Genomic DNA, 16,712 nt, shown 5'->3' on the forward strand with positions numbered 1-16,712 from the left:
TTGTACCTGCCTCCTGCAGTAGTCTCTCTAGAGAGTATCTGCTTAGGAGTACAGATGCAAGGCTGTAGTGTATGTCCAAATTCAGGATTACACCATGTTGTTTTTCAAAGAAGGTGAATTAATTGGCAGATCCCATGCAGTGGGTGCAACTTCCTTTTTTGAATCTTCCGTGCTTATATTATCAGCCTTTAACATTTTTTTTGTCACTCTTGTGCATATGAAATAGTATCTCAGTGCAAGTTAATGTGCATCTATCTATTTACTAATGAAGTTGAACATCTTTTTGTATATTTTTTGGTCAAGCTTATTGTCTTTTTAAAAAATTTTAAATTTAATTAATTAACATATAATTTGTCTGTAATAATTAACATATATTTGTTTCAGGGCTACAGATCTGTGATTCATCAGTCTTGTATATAATACCCAGTGCTTATTACAACACATGCCCTCCCTGAGCTCATTGTCTCTTTTGTCAAGCATTTGATGCCCTTCGGTCATCATTTTCAGGGATGTTTGTACTCTATATTGGTTATACCTTCTCCCATCATGTGGCTTGTTTTCCCTCCCTTTTTAAGGTCTTAACAAAGAATGTTTGATTTTAATATAGACAAATATATACATCTTTTCCTTAGTCATTTGTACTGTTTGTGTCTTGTTTGACATCTTTTTTTTTTTTTTAAAGATTTTATTTATTTGACAGAGAGAGATCACAAGTAGGCAGAGAGGCAGGCAGAGAGAGAGAGAGAGGAGGAAGCAGGCTCCCTGCTGAGCAGAGAGCCCGATGTGGGACTCGATCCCAGGACCCTGAGATCATGACCTGAGCCGAAGGCAGCGGCTTAACCCACTGAGCCACCCAGGCGCCCCTTGACATCTTTTTTTATCCTCTGATCATAAAGATATTCTACATTCTCTCTCTCTCATTTTTTTTTTAAAGATTTTATTTATTTATTTGACAGAGATCACAAATAGGCAGAGAGGCAGACAGAGAGAGAGAAGGGGAAGCAGGCTCTCCACTGAGCAGAGAGCCACCCAGGCGCCCCTCTTCTACATTCTCTTAAAAAATTTCAAGGGCTTAGTCTTCACATTTAAATCTTTAATCCGGGGCACCTGTGTGGCTCAATGGGCTAAGCCTCTGCCTTCAGCTCAAGTCATGATCCCAGGGTCCTGGGATTGAGCCTGCATTGGGCTCTCTGCTCAGCAGGGAGCCTGCTTCCCCCTCTCTGTCTGCATGCCTCTCTGCCTACCTATGATCTCTGTCAAATAAATAAATAAAATCTTAATATAAAATAAATATATAAATCTTTAATCCAGGGTACCTGGATGGCTCAGTCATTAAGCATCTGCCTTCGGCTCAGGTCATGATCTCAGGGTCCTGGGATTGAGTCCCGCATCAGGCTCCCTGCTTGGAGGGAAGCCTGCTTCTCCCTCTCCCATTCCTTCTGCTTGTGTTCCCTCTCTCGCTGTGTCTCTGTCAAATAAATAAATAAAATCTTTTAAAAAATAAAAATAAATAAATGTTTAATCCTTCTGATTTTTGTGTATGGTGTAAGGGAGGGGCCCAGCTTCTTTTTCTCCATGTGAATCACCTGTTGTCCCAGCCCAATCTATTGAATGAACTTTCCTACCCTCCCTCCTCTGCAGAGCTACATCTTAGGAGAATGAGATGCAGCCAGAAGACATGCAGAAGTGTCATCTGTCCTTCTCCTCACTTGTGATTTTTGCCCCCCTGGCATCCTTAAGGCACCTCCGTTTTGCCTATCTCCGGAGCAGAGAGCCCTGGAGGCCGGTAGTAGGGAGGGCCTCAGTGTTTCACTCCGTGCTTTATTTCTCAGGTTTTCTGCTGACCCCAAGAGCCCTGAAACCAATACGCCATAGGGCGAGTGAGCTGGTAGGCAGTGAAGTAAACTTCTGGCTTTAACATTGCCACTGCTTCCAACCACAGATTCTCCAGCTCTGTATCGGGAACCATGACCTTTTTATGAGGAGAAGGAAGGCCGATTCTTTGGAAGTTCAGCAGATGAAAGCCCAGGCCAGGGAGGAGAAGGCTAGAAAGCAGGTGAGCAAGACCGTGTCTGAACCACCCTTGTCGCTGCTTCGTGGTCTTGGCCTGGGAGGTGAGCAGCGGTCATGGGCTGACAGGTGTCGTTCAGCCATAGGTACACCTTCTCTCATTTTATCTCTGTTGGATCTTCACTGGCTGATGCCCAGCCAATGGGGTGTCTGCTCTGAAAGGAGGAATAAACTCTGACAGCATATGTAAAAGAAACATTTCTAGTATTTCCCCACTTAAGTAAGTGAAGTGTGATTAATGCAGGCTTGGGAAGGGATAGGCAAGCCTATGTCCATCCATCTGTCCATCCGTCCGTCCGTCCGTCCATCCATCCATCCGTCCACCCATAGTCTGTCCACCTAACTAGCTTGCTTTCTTTCTGCCTGCCTGTCTCCTTTGCCCAGCCTTGTCCTTTTCTAATTAGATGGTGATAGAATGCACAGCAGCGTCTCATGCTTGCTGAGGGAATGCTAATTAGACTCCGGCCCCACTTCCCTGCCACAGGTCAGCCCAGGCGGCATGTTGCCCATGGTGGGAGGTGCTGGGAGTGCTTATCAGCAGACTGGACAGTCCGCATCATTGTTTTCTACTCACAAATCATGTTGACTCTCCGAAATCCACACAACTAATCTGAGCCTCGCTGCCGAGAATATCCACTGTGGTTTTGGACCAACTCCTAGACAGAGTAGCAGCAGCTGCAGTCAGCTGCCCTCAGGACTTGTAGGCTCAGAGGTGTAATCATTAGTCTGTGTGCAGCTCTCTGATGTGGGGACTCCAGTGAGGCTGGCTCCCTGCCCTGAGATTTGGAACGAAATGCCCAGTTTTAGCCAGCATGCCTTCAGCGTTCCATCCCTTTGCTCTGTGAGACGACAGACTGTTGGGCTGCTTTGGGGGCCACGGTGGTGGAGTGGGTTTTCTTGGACAAAGAAATACTCCTGAGCCAGCACAGGTCTAGGTGGCAACTTCAAGAAGAGCCTTCTTTGACCTCTTTTCAGACAAGCAAAGCTTAGAAGTGAGAGATCTGAAAATGGCAATGAGTGCGACAGCCTCGGAGCTGTTGGCAGAGAATAGAATGCAAACGGCCCTGGCCTGCACTGCTTGTAGAACACCAGAGACATGTCCCTGGCATCTGGCAGCCACAGGCTGAGGACTTCATGGCCCAGTGGAATAGACACAGACCTTGGAGCCAGATGGGAAACTTAGTATGTGACATTAGTAAATGACTTACCTCCCAGACCTCAGTTTTCCCATCTGTCCAGTGGAGCTAATGGTATGTCTTCTCGGTCTCAGATCAAAGGACCATTGTCCCTGAAAGCCTTTGCAGACTGAAACGACCTTGTAGGCAGGAGGCCCCTTATTAGTGGGTGGCGGTCTCAGGAAAGTGCAGTGCTGGGAACAGAAGGTGGTTTCCTGGGATTTTTTTCAAGTGGAGAATAATGGAGGTACAGTAATCTACCTAATGGAAATCATAATGCAGTGGAAATTAGGAAAAAAAAAATTGGCCAAGCTTTTCACTGATCTGCAGGTGGAAAATTGGAGAAGAATTTACAGTATTTTATTGCTGTCTTTGCATTATTCCTTCGAGGCCCAATGCCCTTTTTTTGGCTCAGTGTTTAGAAAAGGCAGCAGTCTTAAAAATCTTGTGTTTGGGAGAAGATTGAAGCAAGAAGTAATTAAATGTGCTCTATATAAGGAAGAAAATAGAGCTGTGGTCACTTCTGGCTTCTGCTTTCTGAACTCAGTTAATACCCTGCGATCACAGAGAATAGCACTTGTCCTGTGCTTGTTCCCCTTATTAAGCTCTGCATGTGGCCCAATTAATACAGTGATCCAGAAGGCATGGGAGGCAGCAGTGGCTTTGTACCGGTGCCTTAAGGACGGGGTTGGGGGAGGTTGCTGTGTTCCCTGCTCAGCTCCCTCCTGTCACAGTCCTGGCCAGGAGCTGCCTCTGCGTGAGGCTGGGCCCCTGTATGGTGGCATTGCAGCTTCCCCACCATGACACACACTGTGTGAACTCCCGATGTCTCACGTAGAACCATTCCATCTTCTCCGTGGGTCAGCAGCAGGAGCGACTGGGGAAGAAATTAGAGATGTGGGAGGGGTCCGTGTGGAAGAGAAATGGCAAAGTGGCTCTTCCAGCCAGAAGTGAGCGGTGTGTTTCTGGGGCTCTGTCTCAGGGAGAAGGGACCTGCATTGTGTCCTGTCAGCTGCAGGGCAGAGCCACATGAGGTCTCCCAACAAAAAGGGATATTGGCAGGGTGGCCATTTCAGCACACAGTGTGGAAGAATGGCACCTTCGATCTGGGTACACTTGACAGGGCTTGCCTTTTTATTGTTGTGTTTGTTCTCTCACCTCTAGACGTTTTTTCAAGGGACACAGCCTTCGATCCTGCAGCTGTTTTCGAAGGACAAAGGGTGGCGGGTGATAAGAATGACACTGGCAACCTAAAGTAAAGGGGAGAGAAGAGGGTCTCCTTGGGGGACTCTGGACACTGGGCATTCTCGGGCCTCTGTGGCACTGCAGGCCATGGGTTCCGTGACTCAGTGGCCACTGTCATTGGCCCTCAGATGGAGCGGCAGCGACTTGCTCGAGAGAAGCAGATGAGGGAGGAGGCAGAGCGCACGAGGGACGAGCTGGAGAGGAGGCTGCTGCAGATGAAAGAAGAGGCGACAATGGCCAACGAAGCTCTGGTGATTGCTTTGGGGGTCTGGGCCCCTGGAGGCTACATGGGGACTCACGTGGGTTTAGGAAGTTAAGCCTCCCAACGACCACAGATTATTAACATATGCTTTGACATTTCAGCTAAAAAAAAAAAAAAATCAGTTCCACCTGTGTCGGCGGAGGCGGACTGGTGAAGTTCATGTGCGGCCAAGCCCCACTTTGACTGGGCCTCGCGTTTAAAGTGGGGCTTCCTGGGGCGCCTGGGTGTCTCAGTGGGTTAAAGCCTCTGCCTTTGGCTCTGCTCAGGTCATGATCACAATCGAGCCCCACATTGGGCTCTTAGGGAGCCTGCTTACCCCACTGCCTGCCTCTTTGCCTACTTGTGATCTCTGTCTGTCAAATAAATAAAATCTTTCAAAAAATAAGTAAATAAATAAATAAAGCAGGGCTTCTCAGTTGATACTTAGGGCAGATCACCCTTTATGGTGGGAGCTGTCCAGTGGCTCACAGGATGTTTAGCAGTGTCCCTGACCCCTACCCGCTAGATGCCAGTAGCACGCCCCCCCCACCACTTGTGACAATCAAAAATGCCTCCAGACATTGTTACCTGTCTCCCAGGGGAGCAGTCTCTACTGGTTTAAACCACTGATTTAAAAGGAAAAAACAAGGTAAAGTTGGTTTTCTTCCTCATACAGCATATGCCTCAACTCAAGTGGACACTCAGAAAGGCACTTTCTTCTTGCTCCCCGTAGGCAGAACCTGAAGAACCTTTCCAAACAGTTGAAAGTGTGGCTTGTCATCCCGTGCCCAAGTGTCCTCTGACGGGACATTCAGTGGCAGGGCCCTGGAGACCCTGGTTCTCGCTGACCTGAATGTCTGAGGCCACAGCTGGAGGGGGATGATGGGTACGTGGTCCCCCTCTCAGCTGACAGTGCTCTTCTCCAGATGCGGTCTGAGGAGACGGCTGACCTGTTGGCAGAAAAGGCCCAAATCACAGAGGAGGAGGCCAAACTCCTGGCACAGAAGGCTGCAGAGGCTGAACAGGAAATGCAGCGCATCAAGGCTACAGCCATTCGGACAGAGGAGGAGAAGCGCCTGATGGAGCAGAAGGTGCTGGAGGCCGAGGTGCTGGCACTGAAGATGGCCGAGGAGTCAGAGAGGAGGTGAGAGGTCGGGAGTCCCGGGCCCTGGGGCTCAGGCAAAGGCCCATCCGGTCTTGCAGAGCTTGACTGTACTTGTCCGCAAGCTGCTTCTCCATCTTCTGGGGCGGGGGGAGGCTCCTCCCTTGACAGGTTGGTGAGAACTGGTACCTAAGCCGATAGAGGGTTTGAGGGCTGGAATTAGTAAAAAGGCTCAGGAACACAGTTCTCTTGTTGAGTGGATCTCTGGTCATGGTTGGGCCTGTGATAAACCGCCGTCCCTCTGATAGTTGTGTTGGCAGGAAAGCCATCAAGCACAGCCGCCAGCTGCTTTCAGCTGAGGAGCTGTAAGCAGGCTCTTCTTATATTTAAAAAAATGTGGTTCTTTTCCCTTTTCATTTAGGGGAATTGTGGGGAGACAGCAGCTATTTACCTTTAACGAAGTAAGGAGGAACCCCCTTCCCTGCATCCCTTCTTGGTGCTAAGGCTCCTGAGGCAGATAGGAGGGGAGGGCCAGGATCCTCTTTGTGGCCAGCTCACAACCAGGTTGAAGGATGCAACTGTAGTCTCTACTTCCCAAAGATTATTCTAGGCTCGGGATTGTTCTGGCCCTGTCATCTTCAGATTAACACTGGCGCATTCCCCACAGTGTTTGGCTCTGTTGATTCAGAAAACTTGAATTTGGCTTTTTGCTACCAAGGTGCATTCACTACAGTTTCCTCTCCATTTTTTGCATGTTGTTCTGGGAATATGGTTCTTGGTTTCCTGCCCTGTTTCGGGCCCCTTTCTTTCTGTGTGCAGGTCACTTCCCCTGCTGACTGATGCATGTTGGGCCGGGCCCCCTGGGTCCTGTGTCTTGCAGGGTGAGGTGTGACGCCCTCAGCATTGGTGCTCGTCATCTTGCTTGAGGTTGGCCCCAGGCCTGCAGGTGTTTTACTTAGGGGCTGTGAAGAATCAGTTTTCTCCCATGCTGCCCTTCAGAATCCAATATAAGACCTCCGATCCACTGTACTGTACCTTTGCCCAGCCCACTCTCACCCAGAAGTGAAGCAGAGGAAGCTGCTAGCTCCTCCCCCACTTCTCCTCCCACTCCACCAACTGCAAAGGTTTGAACTTGACTTCTGCCCACTAGCTTCCCTGCTCTTCTGGTTTAGATTTACTGTTGCAATGAACAGAACTCAGGAATGTTGTCCTTGCTTTGGAAGTTCTGATTTTCATATAAATGCCCCCACAGCCACTGGCCTTGTTTGCCTGATCTGGTGCCATCCTCAGGATTAACCCATGACCTTCATTTCCAGGGGAATAGTGGCGCAGAGGGCTTGCTTTCTGCCACCTGTCGCCTTCGTGGAGCCGACTGGCTCCTCCTTTCCTTGCAGGGCTAAGGAGGCTGATCAGCTGAAGCAGGACCTGCAGGAAGCCCGTGAGGCAGAGCGAAGAGCCAAGCAGAAGCTCCTGGAAATCACCACCAAGCCCACATACCCGGTGAGCCTGGCTGGGGGCTGCCAGCCTTGAGCTGCTGCAGACCTCACAGCTTTCCCTTCCCTCCCAGCCCTTCTGCTCCCCTGCTTTCTCTGGTTCCCCGGGTGGCCATGGCAGAGTGAGTGCTGCTTTGGGCCTGCAGCTGGGGACTGGAGAGGATGCCTGGTCTGCCGTCTGGCCTTGGACAAGTCACCTGTTCAGTTACTTAGATAACAGGCAGCAGGGCCTTTCCCAGCTCTGAAATGTTTTTCTTATTCTAAGTAGTATAGTCCCAGGTTATCCTCAGAAGAGGATAGGCTCTGGATGCCAAGCTGAATGTAACCTTCAGCTACCTGCATATACCATATATTGTCATTGTAGTTCTGGGAAGGGGTACCCCATGTACCTCAGAATGAATGATTGCCACGTAAAAACAAGCTTCCAGACTCAATTTTGGGACAAGGAGGCAGACTTAAATTTAACAGGGCCACACAGTGAATAGAGAAGTCTTCCCTGCCCCTTCCTCTGTGCATTCAGTTCAGTAGACTATTCTGTTCCATGTAATACCAGGCAGATGCTCAGTCTGTACCCAGACCGGGTGCACAGGGGCCTGGAGGAGAATGTAGCCCAGCCTGAGGAGCAGCAGGAGAGGCATAGGGTGGCACCTGGGCAGGCTCTTAGAGGGGATGTCAGAACGAGCTAGGTGGGCAAGAGACTGGGGGGGTGTTTTCAGCCACCACACAGGTGTGCGCGTGTAACCCACAGGCACAAACACACGCACTGGCCACTCGTACGGCATGGGCAGTGAAGAGGTGCACAGCGACTGAAGTAGCTCAGGGTTTGAGGTGGAGGGAAATGTGAGCAGTGTGCTCCTGTCATCTGCTCCGGTTCTCTAGGTTACCCCAAGCCAGCCATTCCTTATTGTCTCTCACGGCCCGGTGGGTTGAGTGGGCTGCTGGTCCTGCTGCAGGTTGCCACTGTCTGGGCTGGGCACCTGAGATGTGGGGGGTTCGTGGCTGGCTCAGTCGATAAGAGCATGTGACTCTTGATCTCGCCATGGCAGGTTCGAGTCACACGTTGGGTGTAGAGATAACTCAAAAATAAAATCTTAGAAATAAATAAAACAACGCACACTGGAGCAAACTTTATACACTCTACACGCAGTAAATAAATAAGTTGTGGAGGAGTTCATATCAGTCTTTTAATCATATTTCGCAGTACGGATGGATTGTAATTCATTTAAGTGGTTCTCTGTGGATGAGTGTTTAGTCTGTTTTCTTCTGCAGTTGTGAACAAAACTACAGAAAATACCCTGAGCACAAATCTTCGCACATACGGTGAATATACTGGTAGAATAACTTCTCATAAATAGAGCCGTGGGGTTAGGTTTTCCGTCGAGATGCTCTCTACAGGGGTCGTACCAGTGTCTGTTCTCACCCACAGTGCAGCACTCTGTGCCCATCTTTTCGGAAATTTTGATGGACTATAGCGTATGTACAGAGAAGTGCCCAGATTATAAGTGTACAGCTTGATGAATTCTCACAAACTCAATACACCCATGCATCCAGCACCCAAATCAGAAAACAGAACGTTCTAGTACCCCAGAAGCCCCCTCTCTGCACCACCTTCAACACCCACGCAGGCAGTCTGCCTCAGGCCTTGCCATCTTCTTAGATTAGTACTCGGGGCCTCTCCCCTTTCCCAGATGCCGTCCCAGACTCAGCCAAGGATCCAAGGGTGAAGAGAGAGGCAGATCTTCCTGCCCTTAGGAAACTTGCCAACAGTGAGGAAGAAGACATAGCCAAAAGGGATTTTTTTTTACAGGGCGGAGTTAGGGAAGTGCCCTAACAGAACCAGAAACACAATGTTAATGCATAGCAGAGAGTTGCCATCTGGCCAAGAGGGGTCTAGAAAGGCTTTGGTGAGAAATCCTAGTATTTGAGAAGGGCCTTGAAAGAGAGATTGTGTATAGGGAGAGCAGTGATTTCAGCAAAGGAACAGAAATGGTACTGTTCACATTTGGTTAGGGCAACCAGTTCCTCGGAAAAGCTAGACTAGATTGAGACCATATTTGAGATGACCCTTTGTTTTGGGATGAGAAAGTCCTCACATCTAATCCCTTCATCCTCTGCTTCAAGCCCTCCTCTGTCTCCATCTGAACCCAAGCCCCTCAGCATGCAGGGTAGCTCCTTAGGGTCTGGTTCTGTCTCCCACCTGCCTCCGTCAGCGTTCTCACTGAGCCTTCTCTGCGCTGCCCAGTTCCATGCCTCTTGCCGGTTAAGCTTTTTCCTCTGGCACATCATCTGGTGCCAGCAGAAGCAGCATCTCTTCTAGCAAGCCTTCTCCAGCTCCCTTGGCCACTGTTTACTCTCTGGCTACAGCATCTCTCTTACCTAACCATGATGGTCTATGAGCACCTCTGTTGACTGGATAATACTTTCAGCTGTTCCAAGCTAGGGACTCTGTCTTGTTCTCTGCCTCTCCAGCTCCTAGCCCAGGGCCCGGGGTCTTCTTCAACGAAGAAGTGAGTAGGAGTTTGTTTTTCAATTTGGCTGAGCACGAAGAGCTGTTAAAGGTTTGAGGGGAGAGGAATGTAATGATTTACCTGGATCTGAGATCTTTGGGGTCTATCACCTGGCAGCAGCCAACATGGGTAGATTGGAGGAGGAGAAATGAGTGACAGTGGTGATGCGAGGCCATGGTGGTGCTGGGTGGGAGCAGGGCCCGAGCTGTGCCCATTGCCTCTGTGGCTGCTGGAGGGGGATGGTAAACACAGCAGTGGCTCAGTTCTCATAGAACCTGGCCCTCCTAACTGGAGATTTCTCATTCATAGCCCATGAACCCAATTCCAGCACCACTGCCTCCTGATATACCAAGCTTCAACCTCATTGGTGACAGCCTGTCTTTCGACTTCAAGGATACTGACATGAAGCGGCTTTCCATGGAGATAGAGAAAGAAAAGTACGTAGTCCCCCCTGACCTTGTCCCCTCCCCGCTGACCTTGTCCCCTCCCCAGCTAGAGTGGGGCCATCTGGACCTGGAGAATGTGGAGGGTCACCATAGGAGCCTGTCACTAGCCCTGCAGGGGTTGCTCTGTTCCCACCCTCTGAAGGAAGAATTTCCTCATCAGAAGTGAAGGACATCACGCCAGCATTCAGTCTTGCAGGCTAACAATGATCCTTGATTGGTGACCTGGAGTTTATGGCGGCTTGAAACCTCATCTACAGTCTAGGACTGCTTGTCAGGGATCTCCGAGTTAGTCAGACTGCTGTTCGCATGGAGGTAGAGCCTGTGATAATGTCCGAACACGGGAACAGAACAGGTTTCCTGGTTGTCTTCTCTGGCGCTTGAGACAGGCGCGGGTGGCACTTCCCAGGTTTAGAATGAGGGTCAGGGAAGAGACTTGGGTTCAAGGTCAGAGGAAAGCAAACATCTGGGTCAGGCTAGCCCTGCTGCTTGGGGCAGCCCTGAGCTGAGCCCTGCCTGCCCTGTTCGTAGCGGCTTCTGCTGTGCGCTCCTCCTTCCTTTCCCGGTTGGTGGAACCGAGGCAAGCAAGGAGTCTCGCTGCAGAAGAAATCCGGCTGCAGTTCCCCCAGTTCCCAGCCGTAGGTAAATTGGCTGCTTGTGCAGTCAAATGCTCTACCACTGAGCTATACCCCCAAATTGGCCGCTTGTGCCACGGCTTGCTGGAGAACCATGTAGAATGCCTGGGTGGCGGGGCTTTCTAGCATTGTCTCATTTCATTCCTGCTAACGAACATCAAGCTGACATCAGAGGTAGGTTTTAGTGTGACATTTATAAATGAGATCTACATCGTTTAATGAGCTCATCCAGCATCACAGGGCTGGTGAGGGGCAGAACGAGGATTCAGCTCCAAGCCTATGTGAGTCTCTGTGTGAGGCCTGTGTGAGGTTCTCACCTTGTCCAGTATCCTTGGGCTTGCTCTCTCAGGACAGTGTCTCCTTGGAGCCCAGGCTGAGCAGCCACGGCCTCTTTATCTGTGGTATCTGCTGTCCCAGTTGCCCTTCCAGCCTTTCTCCGATGACCAGGCACAGGGAGCATTTCATGGTTGTGAGCAGGTGAGGCTACTTTCTGTTGAGTCCTGTTTTTTTATACTTTGTGTTTCCTTATTACCGGTGTACATGACAGACTCCACATGCCAGCCATGGGCTTCGCTACAGAAAGTGCCTATGTTTGTGTTGCGTGGTTTGCCTGATGCCCTTGAAGGCAGACACCTTGAGGATGATTTCCAGATTTTCACCGTCACAGATACAGAGTATTTACTTGCAGGCGATGGCGGGGATCTTTTTCTTCCTGGGGTTGCATGCTCTTTAGGAGATGATATCGCAAAACAAGTCGGGATGTGGCCAGGGCCTATCAGAAGAGGTCACTTGAACAGAATCACTTACCAGGGCAGGACTGAGACAAGGAAATTGTCTTGGTTGCCGGGAGTGTTGATTCATGTGTCGTTGCTTGTGCAGAACTCAAAGCTCTCTGCCGTCATGGGTATTTGTAGAGACTACTTTATGAGAGTTTACCAGAGGCCTTTCCTGCACTTGCTTTTACTTAATTCTGACCATAGCTCTGTGAGCATTACCCCGACCTGTTAGGTGATGGGCCCAGGCTCTCTCAGCCTGGGAGTGGCTAGGCAGAGACGTGGACCCTGGACTGCATGGGGCCCTGAATCCCATGTTTCAGGGCCACCAAAAGCTGTGACACACACTGTCCTTTTGCTGACAGAGTGGAGTACATGGAGAAGAGCAAGCATTTGCAGGAGCAGCTAAATGAACTCAAGACTGAGATCGAGGCCCTGAAACTCAAAGAGAGGGAGACAGCCTTGGATATTCTGCACAACGAGAACTCCGACCGGGGTGGCACCAGCAGCAAGCACAATACCATCAAAAAGGTATGGAGTCTCCATTCCTTCTCCGATCAGGACGGTTGTTAATGAAATGTGAGGTTGGCATCTGGTTTCCTGAGCAGCCGAGTCATTAGACTGTTACCATTTTTTATATGTACTTGAGGAAATTTTTTAACTCATGCCAGAAAGGGAATTTAATCCACCAATGACTGTGAACCCATTGGCCTGATGGAAGGGGAGCCTGTGTTAAAAGCTCAGATGAAATGAATCACTGTTACGAGATGGGTTTTGATCCATCATTTAGCAGTAAAGCGATTCTGTCTTTTAAGCCAAGGGGAGTTCTGCCCAGGGAGCTGTCTTACTTCTTGAGAAAGCAAAACGAAACAGAGGCTGTTGAGAATGGTCTTTTTGGGTTTTTAAATGCAAGGACTATAAAAAAATTCTGTTCTTGTTTTAAAGAAACCAAATCCTGAATTTTTTTTTTTTTTAAGATTTTATTTATTTATTTGACAGACAGAGATCACAAGTAGACAGAGAGGCAGGCAGAGGGGGGTGGGAAGCAGGCTTCCTGCTGAGCAGAGAGCCCGATGCGGGGCTCCATCCCAGGACCCTGGATCATGACCTGAGCCAAAAGCAGAGGCTGTAACCCACTGAATCACCCAGGTGCCCCCTAAATCCTGAATTTTTAACATTTTTTCATACTTAACATGTAACTATCTAGAAGAAGCTTAACGTTTTAAAAAGTGAAATTTCATTTATGTTGCTAGTAGTTTCAGATCGTTCTCTACTGATACTTTGAGCTTTCAACATTTTAGAGGAGGTTACATCCCGTATACATGTCAGCCCAAGAGTGTATTTCTCTCACATTGGGCAAAGCAGAAATGGCCTATCCTACTAGTCACCTGCTTCTGACTGATAGCCCAGGGTCAGGCACATGCCTGTAAAAGAGGTGTCATTAAGATTAGACTGTTCATTCAGTTTCGATCTTGATGGTTTAGATAGGTTTTTTATTCTTTACCTTAGTCTTTAAAGTGGTGTCCCAGGTTAAGGAGTATCTGGTGTTGTTGTTTAGATTTTATTTAAAAAAAAAAAAAAAGATTTTATTTATTTATTAGAGAGAGAGCAAGAGAGAGCATGAGTAAGGGCTGGGAAGAGGGAGAAGGAGGCTTCCCACTGAGCAGGGAGCCTGCTGTGGGGCTTGATCCCAGGACTCCTGGTATCAAGACCTGAACCAAAGGCAGATGCTTAACCAACTGAGCCACCCAGGCGCCCCAGGAGTATCTGTTTTCAATAGTTGAGCTGTATCTGAAAATTCCCAAGGGCTCCTTACCTCCTTGCCATTGTTGATGGGTATAGTCAGGAGCCCGGAATTCTCCCGAACTCCAGTTTAGTATTGGCACCCGGTAGAGAATTCCTTTTACTAGCATAACCGGAAAGGAAAGACTTTACCCCAGTGCACATTCTGCTTTCCTCTGCTCCCGTCATTTACTGGGTTTCCCTTCCGAAATGAAATTATTAAGCAGTTAACAGAAGGAGAGGTCAAGTGAGGCCTCACGCAGGGAGCCTAGAGGTAAAATGACCCCTGGGCCAAGTGAGCCAGTCCGCCCTTGAAGGAGCTACCCCAGCACCGTCCCCTCCCCAGCCCCCGGATCCCCTGTCTGGGCCCCCGAAGCAGTCTCATCTTTGCAGCTGCTGCGGTGAGCTGGGCCCTCAGCCATGGGGACCTGGAGTGCTGGAAGCCGGAGAGACCTGTTTCCCAGCCATAAACACAAACAAATGAAGTCACTTGTCACAATTTCAGGCCTGTCTGAGCATTTTGCAAATGGCACATGTGGCATTGTTGATATCACAGGGTATGTTTTTGTTTTTCTTCATTTTATTTTGCTGGTTTAGCCTCAAGCCCAAGGCAGAAGACCTATCTGCATTTGAGCCCTCAAAGTAGGTTATTCCCAGGTACTCTGTATGTGGTGATGGTACTACCCTCTGTGATACTAACCCATGCATGAGCTTGCCTGTCTCTGTCCCTGGGCCATGCCGAGCCCTCCCAAGGGCAGGTGGTACCTGGGTACTGGCCGCAGCATGCTTTGAGAGCCTGAGAGCAGGCGTCCACCCTGTGGGGCCAGACCAGCCTCCAGGGGTCCAGAAGGCTGCCTCGTTCTGAAGAGCATGTCATGGGGCTGTAGGACCGGCTGTCCTTCACATCTTGTGTTATCGTTGGGCTGGGGATGGTCGTGGCTTCTTGTCCAGTGAGGTCTGTCTAAAAGTCCTTTGTCTCAGTGGTGTAGTCCTTAGACAAATAGCCCGAGCATGGAAACGGGATAAATTGGGACATCTTTAACTCCAGATCAAGACTTTCATGTGGTGACAGTTTCCAAAGACCCATGGTCATAGCGGGCCACTTCTGGTGGTGGAATGAAGGGGCTGCCCGCACTCCCTCGTTTCCCGTTAGAGCCTCCCCTTTCTGTACACATCCTCTTTCTTTCCAAGTCAAGCAAACCAGCAGCACAGCAGTCTGATCTGTAGTCTGTCTAAGTGGACCGTCTGTCCGTCGGCACCATAAAGGCCATCTCTGCTTCAGCTCCGCCATAGCCTGGGGTTGAGCTGTGGCCAGCACGAACTCACATTGGGACAGCCACCGGCACCCAGCACATGAGCAGAGTCAGTGGTTGTTGAGTGAATTAGTGGAATGATTGTTGCTTTCCTTCTGCAGTGCTTCATCATCCTCCCAACATGCCTCAGCAGTAGGGGAGCATTTTAGTGCCCAGAATAACATAACACCCTCCCTGTGCTCCTGATCCCCAGCGGTATGAAAGCCAGTGAGTCCACTGACACCCGACGGTCACATAGGACATGTCCTTTGGTGTCCTCAGCACAGTTTCTGCTATTAGAATAAAATAAGCTCATTGGAAGCTTTCTTTTTTTTCTTTTTCTTTTTCTTTTTTTAAGGATTTTATTTATTTATTTGACAGAGTTTACAAGTAGGCAGAGAGGCAGGCAGAGAGAGAGGAAAGGAAGCAGGCTCCCTGCTGAGCAGAGATCCCGACGTGGGGCTCAATCCCAGAACCCTGGGATCATGACCTGACCCGAAGGCAGAGGCCTTAACCCACTGAGCCACCCAGGCGCCCCACATTGGAAGCTTTGTACCAAAAAGCGAGATCTGGCATAAGATAGATCTTATTTGCGGTTATTATCCAAGCAAGAGAGGTGCGCTATTAAAGTCCCAGATGGATCGCATTACAAGATGGATTCTATCTGTCAGTGGCTCCAAGATCCCATAGCATGAACCCGATTTGTGTGTGATGCTTTGAGTTAGCAGACTCCTGTTTCTTCAGCTTTCATACCACACATTGACATCAAAGGCCCAGCACCAAGACGTGCATGTTCTGAGCAGGGCGATATGACCGAACCCCAGAATTAGGCAGGACAGGGGGATCATCTGTTCTCATGACCCCGTGGTGCCCAGAAGACCATGGGGTGGATCCACTGTGGTTTCCTGGACTTTGTGGCTGGCACCGGGCCCAGCAGAAAGTCCCTTCCTGTCTCAGCCGATGCTGTCAGCTATGCCTGCATATGACCCTACCATTCCACCTTGAGACGATTTCATCTTTCTTCTTTCTGTAATGATTCAGAACGGTTAGATTCTTCAGGGGCCTGATTTTGACCATCAGTTCTCACTGAGCTCTTATTATAGACAAATGAGGTTTGATTTGTAGTCAAATTTGTACTGCTCCTAGGACATTCACAGAAGCCTTTTTTTAAAAAACATCTTGATGTGAACTTGTTTTCAAAGCAGGCTGCCATGTTCCAGTTAATCAAGGATTCTGATTACTCGAGGGTTAATAAAAGCATGTACTTGGCTTTTAATACAGCTGGACTTATCTCAGGATCACTAGATGAAATAATGGAGTTTTTGCTACACCTGAAGTTTGATACCCTTTCCATTGCCTGGACTTCGGTAGTCCCTGGAGCCAGTGACCACACTTGCCGAGCAGCCACCTGCCTGTTCAGAGGGAGCTCTGGGGTCGTGCCTGCTCCCATCTGGGCCAAAGTGAGCCTAACTGAAGAAAAAACACCACTGTGGGCTTTGGAAGTGAGACCGCTGAGAATGTAAAGGGCAAAGCTCCATCTGCAAAGTCCGGGATATGGAAGGCTGGTGGTGAACTAGAGAGTTTCACTCCTGAGTCTTGGTTCAAAGCAGCCTGCCCTCCTTTTTGTTTTGTTTTTAATGTTTTCTGATCCTTGATTTCTTCAAGGAAAGAATGGATCTGCCTACCTACCTACCGTGATCCGGGCACGTTCCTCCTCCTCCTCCTCGCCTTCAGTGCTCTTCTTCCTAACCGTGAGGCTTCCGTGTCTGACACTGTCTGCGCAGTACCCTCGGGGGTGCTAATTTCCAGGGGTTTACCCTTTGGTTCAGGGGTTACCGTGTTCCCTTAGAAATGCCAAGAGGCTGTCTGGTCTGGTTAACTGAGCTTACCACTGCTTTGCCACTTACTTTCTCCATAATTCTTACTTACTCTTAAAGCCCAGTGTCCTCACCTA

At 49.3% G+C, this 16,712-nt stretch overlaps 1 protein-coding gene across 3 annotated transcripts in view; it reads left to right on the top strand.

The window, feature by feature from the left end:
- NF2 (NF2, moesin-ezrin-radixin like (MERLIN) tumor suppressor) overlaps positions 1 to 16,712 on the top strand; it is a 77,848-nt gene that overhangs the window by 52,732 nt on the left and 8,404 nt on the right. Inside the window, exons 10-16 of one of the 3 annotated variants that reach the window (XM_059408780.1) lie at positions 1,943 to 2,056; positions 4,619 to 4,741; positions 5,658 to 5,875; positions 7,228 to 7,333; positions 10,143 to 10,270; positions 12,050 to 12,215; positions 14,064 to 14,108. In XM_059408780.1, coding sequence (XP_059264763.1) covers positions 1,943 to 2,056; positions 4,619 to 4,741; positions 5,658 to 5,875; positions 7,228 to 7,333; positions 10,143 to 10,270; positions 12,050 to 12,215; positions 14,064 to 14,099 — 891 coding nt within the window. In that variant the 3' untranslated portion in view covers positions 14,100 to 14,108. Of the gene's footprint in view, positions 1 to 1,942; positions 2,057 to 4,618; positions 4,742 to 5,657; positions 5,876 to 7,227; positions 7,334 to 10,142; positions 10,271 to 12,049; positions 12,223 to 14,063; positions 14,192 to 16,712 lie in introns of those variants that run through there. The other 2 variants (XM_059408782.1, XM_059408779.1) reach the window with 2 other exon arrangements.

Source organism: Mustela nigripes, chromosome 8, assembly GCF_022355385.1.
Source record: "Mustela nigripes isolate SB6536 chromosome 8, MUSNIG.SB6536, whole genome shotgun sequence".
In the NCBI taxonomy this organism is placed as follows: Eukaryota; Metazoa; Chordata; class Mammalia; order Carnivora; family Mustelidae; genus Mustela; species Mustela nigripes.